The 12,518-nt window shown below is 40.5% G+C and overlaps 1 protein-coding gene across 1 annotated transcript in view; it reads left to right on the forward strand.

Annotated features, from left to right (window-relative positions):
* Positions 1-11,875, forward strand: part of LOC126867117 (uncharacterized) — a 33,169-nt gene extending 21,294 nt beyond the window's left edge. Inside the window, exons 2-13 of the mRNA XM_050621297.1 lie at positions 2,558-2,729; positions 2,838-2,861; positions 2,990-3,105; positions 3,353-3,590; positions 3,948-7,175; positions 7,337-7,534; positions 7,856-8,567; positions 8,831-9,031; positions 9,972-10,106; positions 10,341-10,618; positions 10,737-10,934; positions 11,053-11,875. Coding sequence (XP_050477254.1) covers positions 2,558-2,729; positions 2,838-2,861; positions 2,990-3,105; positions 3,353-3,590; positions 3,948-7,175; positions 7,337-7,534; positions 7,856-8,567; positions 8,831-9,031; positions 9,972-10,106; positions 10,341-10,618; positions 10,737-10,934; positions 11,053-11,294 — 5,742 coding nt within the window. The 3' untranslated portion in view covers positions 11,295-11,875. The remainder of the gene's footprint in view (positions 1-2,557; positions 2,730-2,837; positions 2,862-2,989; positions 3,106-3,352; positions 3,591-3,947; positions 7,176-7,336; positions 7,535-7,855; positions 8,568-8,830; positions 9,032-9,971; positions 10,107-10,340; positions 10,619-10,736; positions 10,935-11,052) is intronic.
* The last annotated feature ends 643 nt before the right edge of the window (positions 11,876-12,518 follow it).

Consider the following 12,518-nt stretch of genomic DNA (forward strand, 5'->3'; position numbering starts at 1 on the left):
AGTCAACACAGAGCCTGCAGCGATCGACCAGGTGAGATAGCGTTAGCGGTCGGATATGTTTGATTACGTCCATCGGTAACGCGATAGCGTAATTTGTTGGACAGAATTTTGCCATGGTATTAGGAAAAGCGTTCGGTTCGATCTTCCAAGACTTTGGTCGATAATAAGATCCTTCGATCTTGCAAGACGAACCTGGAATCATCGAGGATTGATTTCTTGTCCCCTGACACGGAAGACAAGCAACAAAGGGACAAAGGGATCGTCTTTCAACGGCGTGTTCGAACATTGGCCTTCGTAACTTGCTGAAGAACTGGCTCGAAATCACCTGAGAAACTTTCTTCGTTAAATGGACGCGAGAGACAAACGAGGGCTAGAACAAACCTTCTTACACCTGTGCTTCTCGCTTCTAGTCGGATAACGTAAAATCGGAATTGTAGGGTTTGATTTACGATACCTGTCGCGAATTATCAGAGACGTCATCCGAATGAATCATCGGAGGAAATTAAAAATTGAAATTGACAGTCACGTTTTCTCTCGCTGCGCTACCATCGACCAATTTGTAGCCGCCGTATGCGGTTGATAGTATTGAACGAAAACAAAGGATCGAACGTATCCTATGGGATAATGATATTCAGATTGCGTCAGAGCGTGCTGTTCGGGGATTCGGTTGCCCGTTTTTAAAGGCAACGACCTCGGCGTACACATTGACTTGTCCATCCCGCACGGCCATGAAGTTTCTATCGTACTCCGTGAGCGTGAAATTATTTTTCACCCTCGATCAAGTCGTTAACTTCGCATCAGCGTCAAGCTGCGTTGAATCACCGCGAGATCGTGACAGATGTTAAAAGCTATTTCTATAGACGCGACCTTCGACATCTCGTACGCGTACCCACACGTGTACTTAACACATCGTTGGCCGGATACGGCCAATTAATCAACAATTGATCGATCGTCGCGACACTTGCATGCATTTTTCCCGCTCTAATTGCAAGTTGATTCTTTATATTTAACTACAATTTCTATCGCCTATGGAAATAACAGACTACGATTGTTGCACGTATAGACAGTAAAATAGCGACAGACGGGTGAAAAGAGAAATATCGCAATCTCTTTGAACAATCATTATCGTGGCGAAGTGTAAATAATTAACCCGAAACGTGTTCTTCGAGACGTTTTTCCTTTTTTTTCTCGCGTGTATCGAACGTTGATTCGGTGATTTCACGCATGGTTTCTGTGATAAATCTCGCGTCGCAACGGACCGTGACGAACGTTACAGCATGTTCCATTGCACGGATGCGTTTTTCCATTCTTCAGACTTTGGTAAGAATAACGCGAAGCTGGCTGGTTGGTCCACTGACCGAGCCAACTGCTTTTTTCTTTGCCTTGACTTCGATTATGTATGCCAGCGTACGCATAAATTTTATTTCCTCGCAATTGGAATGTACGTTCGTAACCTGATCACATTTTTAACGCTTCTTATACACGATGAGTCGTGTAAATTTCTACGAATGAAATAGTATAGTGTCCTGAATAGAGTTTCGTATCGTTTCTTCTCTTTCTTCTCATTTCGTCGAAACACGCTAACCGTGGTATTACCGAGGTACTTTTAAATCGATCTTTACAGACAAGTTGTATATTCTCAAAATCATCATCGTTTCTCTAAACGGAACGTTCTAGCTCTTATTATAAACGATTAACGATAATGTACGACGAGCAAAGGTAACGATTATATCAGGCGTTATATCGTAAACTTAATGTACCAAGCGGTGCTGTGCAAAATGGCACGGATGGAATAGAAATCCAAATGAATATTAGTACGCGCTTTGTACTGTTTCATGACCTTCGAATGACCTTGACAGACAACGCTTATTTCTGGCGAATAGAATCATAATAATAGTAATAACGATTACAGCGAACTCGTAGTGTTTTTCACGATGTACCTTCGACACAGATAGAAGCCAATATTCCTAACAAATTACACAATCTATCGAAATGAGAATGCAGAAAAATTGATGAGCAACGTTTTAGACGATTGTTGTAGCACTTGTAATATCGAGGACCCAGCACTATGATCAAAATCATATTAAATCATCGTTATTGACTCGCACACGACTATTCCAATTATCATATCACATTCGCTGGATCGTCGAACGAAGCGATATAGCACTAAGTTTTCACGGTTTGTTTCGCCGTGCTTAACTTTGGAAACATTCTCCTGTTTCTTTTTCTTCTTTTTTCTTTTTTTTTTTTTTTTTTTTTTTTTTTTGACATTCCTTCTCGACTCCAATACCGTTACTACGTATTGCTGTACGATGCTGACTAAATTTATTACGCGTTCCGATTATCGAATCGTTGAATAACAGCGACCAGTTGCTCGATAAATACGTTCTACTTAAATACGTGGTATCGAGGAAACAGCTGGCTGCGCTTAATAAGCCGCAAATGTGTTGGCGGACGTAACATCTTATTGATATCGTATCATCCGCTTTTATGAAAATGTTCGTTATCGATACTATGGTGCATAGCTGTTAAATTATGTTTTCTTCTTCGATTGCAGAATGATTATTATTTACCACCGCGGTCCACGTGGTCCAGAGTCTCGCCTGAACATACGAAGAAACAAAGGGGCAACAGTACATGGAAAGTCGGCAGTGCGATGTTAATCATCTCTGCTATGTTGGTATTAATCGCGGTGTTCGCGATTGCAGGACTTGCGCTATGGATGGGAGGTTCGTTGGCGTGTTTATGTTACTCGTAGCGATCTATCGTAAGAACAATTGCATTAAATATCGATCGAACCGAAAGATGTTTATGAACGAATGAATTTTGTTTTTCAGCCCTTCGGACGGATTCGAAAAATGGTAAGCGCCGATCTAACGTACAATGGAATATAAAATTCGAAAAAACATAATTTCTCTTCGTTTGTAACAAAATTAATTGCTAATGAGAAAATGAATATCAGTAACGTTCGTTGCGATAATATTTACAGCGATCGTTGGATTCTCCTGCATGTTCAGGGTGTCTAAGGGTGAGAAATATAATCCGATGTTGAAGCTGAATACCAGTATGGTGTTCCGTGAAAAGGAACGAAAATATAAGAATATAGTAAGGATGATAATTGTTATAGTAATTTCTAGAACTCCGTTTACATGAACTCCGTTTATAGAAATTAGTATAAATTCCGTTTCCTGATCTCTTAAAGATTATCTACGAGTACTCGATGAAACTCGAGTCGTAAATTGTTTGTTCCTCGACAAGTTCATATAAATAGAATTCTATCCTGCGAAGATTATGTAAATTATCTTTTGCAAATAAAAGAACCAATAATTGAAAATTCCTTGGTAATTTTCAGTTCGAAGTACTATTTAGAAGAAGCGTGTTCGGCGCAGCTTACAAACAAACGATCATAGACAAATTCGAAAGCGGTATTCTAAAGGTGTTCTTCAGGATATATCTGGACAGAAGAAAGATACCGCGATCGATCACGAACGTCGAGGACACAATCGAAGACATTATCGCGAAGGAGACGTACTCATCGTCCTCCTTGTTCAAGGATATGGAACTGGACCTCACTAGCATATCGGTAAAAAGTGAGTATCCGCTGGAAGTAAAGATTAATCGTGATAAAACAGTAACATGGTAATTACACGATTTCCAATTTAATCGTTTGGCTATTATTCATGAAATATCAAGATTCTTTTTAATAAAATTCAAGCTGCATCTCTCGTACGAATATTTCAGTCAATATTGAAAATTACAATGCTCGCGTGAAATATACATACGATAATTAAATAAAAAAAATTAAGACGAATCAAAGTTTACGGTTTAAGAATAAAAAAAAAAAATATAAAACACTCATTTCGAGAATTATCGTCGTTATAACGAGACAGCGCACACGTTCACGCATATAAACACATTCACAAAATATCCGTTTCCTCTACATCTAGGAATAAATCAGGAGTTGCCAGGGAGTCAAAAGCAGGTTCAGCAAAAGAACGCAATGATCACGAAGAACGGCTTGCTTCGACCCAACAGAAACAGCTCTTTGATCACCAGCTCGAAGCCGAAATCCAAACCAACGAAAATCGAGTCCACGGAGCCAGACATCGACTTCAGTAACATACCGACGATCCAAGGCACCTATAAAGCGACGAAAGTGAACATCACTTCCTCGAACAAAACGATCTCCGTTCAACAGCCTGCAAAGGCTCAGTCAGAAACGAAAAACAATACCAAAGTGTCGTTACCTCAAGAACAAACTACGATGAAACCGACCACCGTAGAAGACAGTACCGAAACAATGGCGGGTGTCGCTGAAACCACCAACGAAACAGACAAGAAAGTTAATTACACCGTGCACGATGAATCGTCTTGGTCGAAAAAGACCACCACATCCACAGCTTCCACGCCCGAAGTCGGAAACGACGATCTGTTCAAGGATTTCCGCAATCCAAGCTTCGAAACTTCTCCGTGGAAGCCTATCATACCTGGATACATCAATACAGAATTAAAATTATTGCCGGACAACGCTCAAAAGCCAAATTACAAAAGCGAAACCAACTATAAAGTGAATTACAGCAATACGAATCTGGGAGACGTTGTCTCCGGTACAGCCGTAAAGAGTCCTCAGTATGGCGTTCACGCGAAGGTTGCACAGTCTTCGACAACCAGCACGAAATCTCCCGAGCCAGCGGTGATATTAAATTCGTATATAGGTGTTCCAGGAATGAGCACGTTGGACATTAGCGACACTGATTTTCCACGCGATAGAATCGTTCCTCAGGAAATGGTGAACTTCAGGGTAAACGGCAAGTTTAAGAATAAGATTCCAGGATTGTTAGAAGGCGGGCAGATCTTCACGGAAGCTTCCCCGGTCAGTTTAGACGACCAGAGACCGGACATAGAAGTTTCTGGCCAGTTACCACCGGAAACTTACGATATCAAGCTTCGAACTTCTTCTCAGCCTTTTGGCCTCTCCTCTTCCCAGCCTTTGGAATTTTCTTCCACGAAACCTCATCGATCGACGAGCGAGAACGAAACAGGTTGGAGGATCCCTGCATCTCAGATGACGTACACGATGACAGACGGTGGACCCGCCGATGGTCCTGTTAGCAAAGAGCAAGACGACGTTAAGAGTTCTGGCGATTCCACGAAGATGAATAGAAAGAAGTTAGGTCAAACCACCGTGATAGGGGCTTCGGACAATTTCTTGCCTTCGATGGTTTCCAGTACTCCGAAGTGGCACGCGCAGAGTCCGCTGGAGCCAGATTTCGACGAAGAATCGACGACAAAAGTGTCCGGAGTTGGAGTGGCAGAGCCTGTCCCGGACGTGGACGTGGATTTGGAAGCCAGAAATCGGTACTCGGATGTTCAGGCTATGGTGAAGCAAGAGAGTAACGCTCTGCAGGACAGGAAAGTCGATAAGAACGCGCAAGAACCTGTGTACACCAGTTACAAGACGCCCGACCTGAATGGAGCTGGCATGAGACCAAGTTTGATCGAAAGTTCTGGAACTCCGAAGCCATTCAGACACACGATTCCCGTGGACAAAATTACTTCTGTCGTTGATTACACCGAGGCTGACAAAGAAGGCTCTTTGAAGCAGGTAATCAACACCGTGACGGATAGTATAATGAATCAGGAGGAAAGATTCACCGAAGAAACCAGTGAATTGATCACAGAGAACAAAGGGGATCAGGAAGGGGCAATTAAAGTGCTACCGGTCAAAGAGAATGAAGAAAAAGGAACGAAGGTGCTACCAGCTAAAGAAAATTTGAAGGAAATCATCGAGCTAGAGACTTTCGTGAAGAAGAACAGCGATTCCGAGGCAGATATTTCTCTTGAAAATGCAAAGATCGAAGAATACGCAAGATCAACCGAATCGAATACCGAAAGTGTAATAGACGATGAAAAGCTTCTGAAGTTAGGAACGACGGAAGTCTACTCGGAGATGATACATCCATTGTACAATAATATAGATAAATTAGTCGTGAAAAAGGAGGAGAATAAAGGGGCTCCGGGAAGGTTGACGTCTAATATTTCAAGAAATTCTACGTTCATCGAGATTGATACCTTGAAGCACACACCTGGGGAGGTCGAGGGAGATTCTGACTCGACGGGGAACAAATCGGCGACGAAAGGTGAAGACAACCGGCCTTTCAACGGAACCTTGAGTCGGCCGTACAATTCCCTGGAAACTAGAAAGAAGACTTACAACGACACTTTGAAGGCGTACGTGGTGGAGAATTTGGTCACTCTGGCGCCTGCTAAAAGTAATACAGGAATTGGAAGACCTGTCAGACCAAGACCTAAGATAGAAGGGGAGAAGACGATGAGAATCGACGAGAAGCCTAACACAGACAGAAGCTCCACTGACGACAGCCTGCTCTTGGAACAATTGTTCGGTGTCCACAATCGACAGAGAAACGCGACGAAACGCAATTCGTTTAATCACAGCGACTCCGTTAGGTTTCATTCGGCGGAGAACGAGAGGAACAGAGAGGGAGATTTGCATAACGAGCATCCTAGAGTCGAGCAAATCGTAGAAGTCGTGACGTCGATTAGCACTAAAGTGTCGTCGAACTTTAAAGGAAACCCAGTCGTGTTGAAATTTGTCGTTACCAATTCAACCTCGCTTCCGATAATTCGTTCAGAGTCCCATCAGAATGCTGACGAGACGTTCACTTCGGAAGCATCAGCACCGAAAGAATTGTCTGCTCCCAACGACGGAGGAAAAGAAGAAAATAGATCTTTCAGAGATGAGACTTCGAACAAGGCCCCGTCTTTAACGTCCAGCGATGTGCAAACGTCCGACAGAAAGATCTCTACGATGGAGGAGAATAAATCTCTTTTGGAGAAATTGAAGGAGTTGGCGGATATCGGAACGGAGAACGAGCCTGTGCATAGCAAAAATAGTTCCAGGCCGAGTGTCGACGCGTTAAAATCGCATACGTCGAACGTAAAATCGAAACCGCCGGACGATCATAGGCCGTTGCCGAATTTTGAGAAATTGAAGCAAATCGCTGATATCGCGACCGGAAACCAGACCTTGATGAATTCGAGCGCGGCATTTACGATGACTCGCGACGGCGTTGAGATATTGACCAAGATATTGAACAAAATGGAGGATCGCACCGATAAGATGATCTCTAGCACCGAAGAGAATTTGGAAGCTGGTAATTATTTCCTTGAGATTTGCTATCCTATTTGATTTCCTATCGAGGGTGGTATCTATCGTTCTGATATATTTCTGATATATTCTTTCTATCTTAATGAAACAGTATGCAAGTTTATCTTTTGTAGTCTCTCGATAACGTTGTACAACGCGTTTTTGCAGATCACTGTCTCGGTTTCCTATGCAAAGACGGAAAATGCTTGCCTTCCAGCGGCAGGTGCAATATGTTAGGTGAATGCCCGAATTCGGAGGACGAAGCGAACTGCACGTGCGCCGACTTTCTAAAAGCGCAACTCTTACACGAGAAACTTTGCGACGGTGTGGCGGATTGTTGGGATTATTCGGACGAAACGGATTGTGGTATTTATCGGTCGATCTTTCAATCGTGTTTTCCTGTCGTTGGAAAATGTCACTCGATTCGAGGAAAAAGTTAAAGAAGTCGTTAGCGATATACGTAACTGTTCAATCGTACGTGAAATATTTTCTTAACGCATTGAAGGCGTACTCGTTTACTAAAACGAGGACGAGATTGCGATAAAAATTCGAGGACTATGGCAGGATTAACATGTTCGAAAATACAGCAATTAATAAACTCGTTAGAAATATAACAATTCACGCTAACAAAATCCTAGTTGATTCTGTACCTGGTAAAGATTTATCGATAATTTTCTAACTCGATAGATTGGTGCCAAGAAGGCCAATACGTCTGCGGCAACAGTCGAACCTGCATAAACCAAGACAAAGTTTGCAACGGCTACACCGACTGTCCAGGCGGAGAGGACGAGAAGAAGTGCGCGGCGCTGATAGAAGACGATTCGGCGTTAAATTACGATGAAACGAGTAACCTTGCCAGGAAGGACATTAATTCCGAGATCAGCGTAACCAAAGATGCACATCCATCGTTCGAAGGGCAGTTTTCAGAGATAGAATCCACCACTAACAAGGACGCCCTGTATGATCAAGAAGCGGTGGAATCGTCCATCTTCGAGTCGACGACTTTACACGCGTTTAAAGATGATATACGATTAGAGAAAGTGATAAGAGCCAAGGACGAGTCTGTGATCGAGGAAGGTGGAACATTTTTCGAGAATCGCGAACACAGCAACGCTACTACGACTCTCGTTTCCGGAAGAGAAATATCGCCGAACGTGAAACACGTGTTGACGCGTGGGAACTCGATCCACGTAAATGCGAAAAACGACGATAAAACGTCGATAATGAATTTGAAGAAAGAAGTGAATAATTATAACGAGAAGGGTTATTTAAATATCAGGAAAAATGGAAAATGGGGGAAATTGTGTTTGACTGGAATGGATGATCTTCTGCAAGAGAGACAAACTGTTTGGTCTATCGAGGATCTTGGTAGAGCTGTTTGCAAGGCAATTACATACCAGTAAGTATTCGGTTTATTTATTGGATGAAATATCGCCTGCTGCGGTTAAAAGATTTTGCCGTACGATACATAGAAAAGCGAGAATTTATTTGGAAGATTCGATGTAGATCTGAAATTTTACTAATGAAAAGAATTCCTCAATTGTTGGTAAAAATACTTCTAGCGTCGCAAACAACGTGCTGATGTTTCATTAGATTCTTGCAATTTGTAAGTGCAATTTCAGATTCGTTTCAAATGTGACCAATATGTACGACAACTTTCAGAGATTACGAAACCGTGGAGAAGGTGTTGGACGAAAATCCAACGTCTGTGAGATCGTACTACACACTCTCGTACAACGAGAAACCTTTCGATAAAACGATCTTGACTTTCAAGCCTTCCGAGTGTCCGACTGGCGAGATCCTCAGGGTCAAGTGCAAGAACCTTGAATGTGGGATAAGAACTCAGGCCCCATCCCAGGCCAGGTACACTCACTGAACCAGTTTCTCATAATTATATGCCGACCGGATCATTTACAAAACTATTTGTATACAAATGCATTCGAGGATAATGACCTCTGTGCCTCCATAATAGCGATGTATCGATGGCAAAACGATATTAAAAAAGATGTGCATAAAATTAGTATGATCGCGATCGTTATGGTCATCGTCGTCGTTCGAGATAAGTAACTATACCTGCTGTGATATATACGGTCGTAAATTTTTATCGAAACTCGTGAGAATATTAAGTTAGCTCTGCCGGAAAAAGACTGTCGTCTTCCTTTTTTAACGGTACTTTTCAGTAGTTTAGGATCATTCTTAAATTTCGTCGAGGGATAGTGATTACTGTGAAACGTGCTTTACCTGTAATTGGAAACGATCGGATATTAATAATAATATCGTTATTTAGAATTAAGCAGTTTTGCATTACGATGAGAAATTTGTTATACCATTGTACTCCTTTCGTTTCTAATGAAATTTTATATTTTTGAAATTATCAACGTAGCTTTTTGTTCGGTTTAGTAAAAGATTAGACCAACTCGTGTTAAGTAACTTGAAAGGTGTTTTAATCGCGAAATGAAAATTTAAATGCGTTGATAGATTTGGTCTCTATTTTCAAGAGACATTAATTCAAAAGACTCTTAGACGTAACTATCGATTTAAAAGAATTACTGTCGACATATTTCAATTTTCATTTAAAAAATAAACAATTTTATAATCTCGTAGCTGTCACTAGACTACGGATATTCGTGCAAATTTGCATACTATGTGCATTCCGTGGAGTTTCACAGTTTCAAATTTCTTGTAAATGCATACAAATCTATTAATTGTACATTACAATATATAAACGTAATGCATTGATAAAACGAACTACTTATTTAAGATGTATACATTGAAACAGATCGAATGTTTCACGACGTTGCAGGATAGTCGGAGGTGGAAGTTCATCGGCTGGAAGCTGGCCATGGCAAGTAGCTCTGTACAAGGAAGGCGATTATCAATGTGGTGGAGCTCTGATTAACGAAAGATGGATTTTATCTGCCGCACATTGTTTCTATCAGTAAGTAATAGTGTACTGTTAACACAAATAAAAATAATTAGATCGATCGAAAGAAAAAATATCGAAAAGCGAAATATAATAAAGAGGGTACATTAAAACGAAAGATACGAAAGGACGATTCAAGTTTTAACATTAAGATCAGGCTAATCGATACACTGGAAAATATACAAACATTTTATGGAGTTGGAAAAATTGATGCAACAACCTGATGGTGTATTCCAATATCTGTCGCAGTGCTCAGGACGAGTATTGGGTCGCAAGAATCGGAGCGACTCGCAGAGGAAGCTTCCCGAGTCCGTACGAGCAAGTGCTACGTTTAGATCACATATCCCTGCATCCTGATTACATCGATAACGGATTCATAAACGACATAGCGATGCTGAGGCTCGAAGAACCAGTCACATTCAGCGACTACGTTCGACCAGTGTGTCTTCCAGAGTCAGAACCAAAAAGTGGCACTACGTGCACCGTTACCGGATGGGGACAGTTATTCGAGATCGGAAGAATATTTCGTAAGTTACGATTATTTGTCAGGTATTCGTAAAAACAAAAGAAAAACTAGCCACGTAAAGATACACTGGTCTATAACGATATACCAAAAATATAAAAAAATATGTTTCCTCTGAGCAGCAGATACCCTGCAAGAAGTGCAACTTCCGGTAATCTCCACGGAGGAATGTCGAAGGAAAACTTTGTTTCTTCCATTGTACAGGATAACGTCAGGAATGCTTTGCGCAGGTTTGAAGGATGGTGGAAGAGACGCTTGCTTGGGAGACAGTGGTGGGCCGTTGGTTTGCTCAGGATCAGACAACAAGTACACTCTGCACGGTAAAAAGAAGAAAAGATATATTATTATCAAACAGCATATCTTTACCATCTTGAAATATTGATCTGTACTTAGTAGCCTTGTCATACTGTTCAGGTATTAATTGGTCCTTCTTTCCAGGCATCACTTCAAATGGATATGGTTGCGCGAGACCTGGAAGACCTGGAGTCTACACGAAAGTACACCACTATCTTCCTTGGATCGAGTATGCGATTTCCAGGGAAGATATCCGATCCTCGATCGCTTCGTGTAAAGGTCATCGATGTCCTTTAGGTGAATGTCTACCGAAATCTCGAATATGCAACGGGTTCTTAGAATGTTCGGACGGTAGCGACGAACGTAATTGCCCTCTTAATTTGTAGTGAAATGAAGACTGATCGTATTTATTTGTCCAATCACGCGCATTGAACGAACAAATCAGTTAATAGAGAATTTTATAAATTTACGTTTATAATATAATATTAAAATTCGTATTTACGACGATATCGCGATCATAATATTATATTGAAAAGGTATAAATTTATAAAAGACAAAAATAGTGAAAATATTATCTGTCAATTACAAGTTGGAATGGAAGGGACAAAACGTTAGGGAAAAGACGAATGTTTAAATAAATATAAAGGTAATTAATAGAAACGTAGGTATTAAGAAACGTCTCACGATTAAAGTGTGAAATTTTCCATCGTTGGAAGTGTTGCTGTGAAATATTAAATATTCGTTGATTTTACATAGATGTGCAATACATAGCTAGAAATCAAAAGTTGAAGATAAATGTTAGAGAGTGTATCGTACATCGGTGTGAAATATTTGTAAAGAGTTTCGGTTATTAATGATAATTAACGACACTGTTAACACTGATTTATACTCTTCTATACAATTATCTTTGCGTTTGATAGTTAACATTAATACGTTTGAGTTATATGAATAAATCTACTAATGACTATGCGTTAGAAGATTGTTCGCGACTCGATTCGTACGAAAATAGCACGGATAGTCGCGAAGAATAGTATTGCTGAGTCACTCGTGATCGACTCAGAAATACTTGCTAGCATAGGGATATATAGTCGAACCTGGCATTTTGATTCTTTTGCTTAAATTACGAAACGAATCTCAAGGCCACGTTATATCGTGCTCATTACTTCAGTCTCTTCGTAAGTTCGAAGATTTTTAACGTAACGTGTATGTATATATGTCGTATCTAATTATGTAAAAAGATTCTTTTGATGCTAATAAACAAGAATTTTCACAAAAGAAAAGAAAAGACGCCGTTTATGGAAGTCCCAAATCATTGAATTAAGACTGTACAAAACTTTCAACGTCTTTCATCTTCTTCTTAGTAGGAAAGCCACGAGCAAATTGTAATAACAAAATTGTATTAGCTATTAATAATTACAGTGACTCTCGTGAAAGTATTGAGAGACGTTTTCTTCGATGACACTCGAAATCAGATGAATTGTCTGACCATAAAGATACGGAGATATCTTTCAATATGATGTAGTAAGAAATTTAATGAATTAAATAATTTCTATCTGTATATAATAGTCTGTGCATTTAGTAATAATTTGAATAATCAAGAACATGATATA

The sequence above is a fragment of the Bombus huntii genome, chromosome 6, assembly GCF_024542735.1.
Source record: "Bombus huntii isolate Logan2020A chromosome 6, iyBomHunt1.1, whole genome shotgun sequence".
NCBI lineage: Eukaryota > Metazoa > Arthropoda > Insecta > Hymenoptera > Apidae > Bombus > Bombus huntii.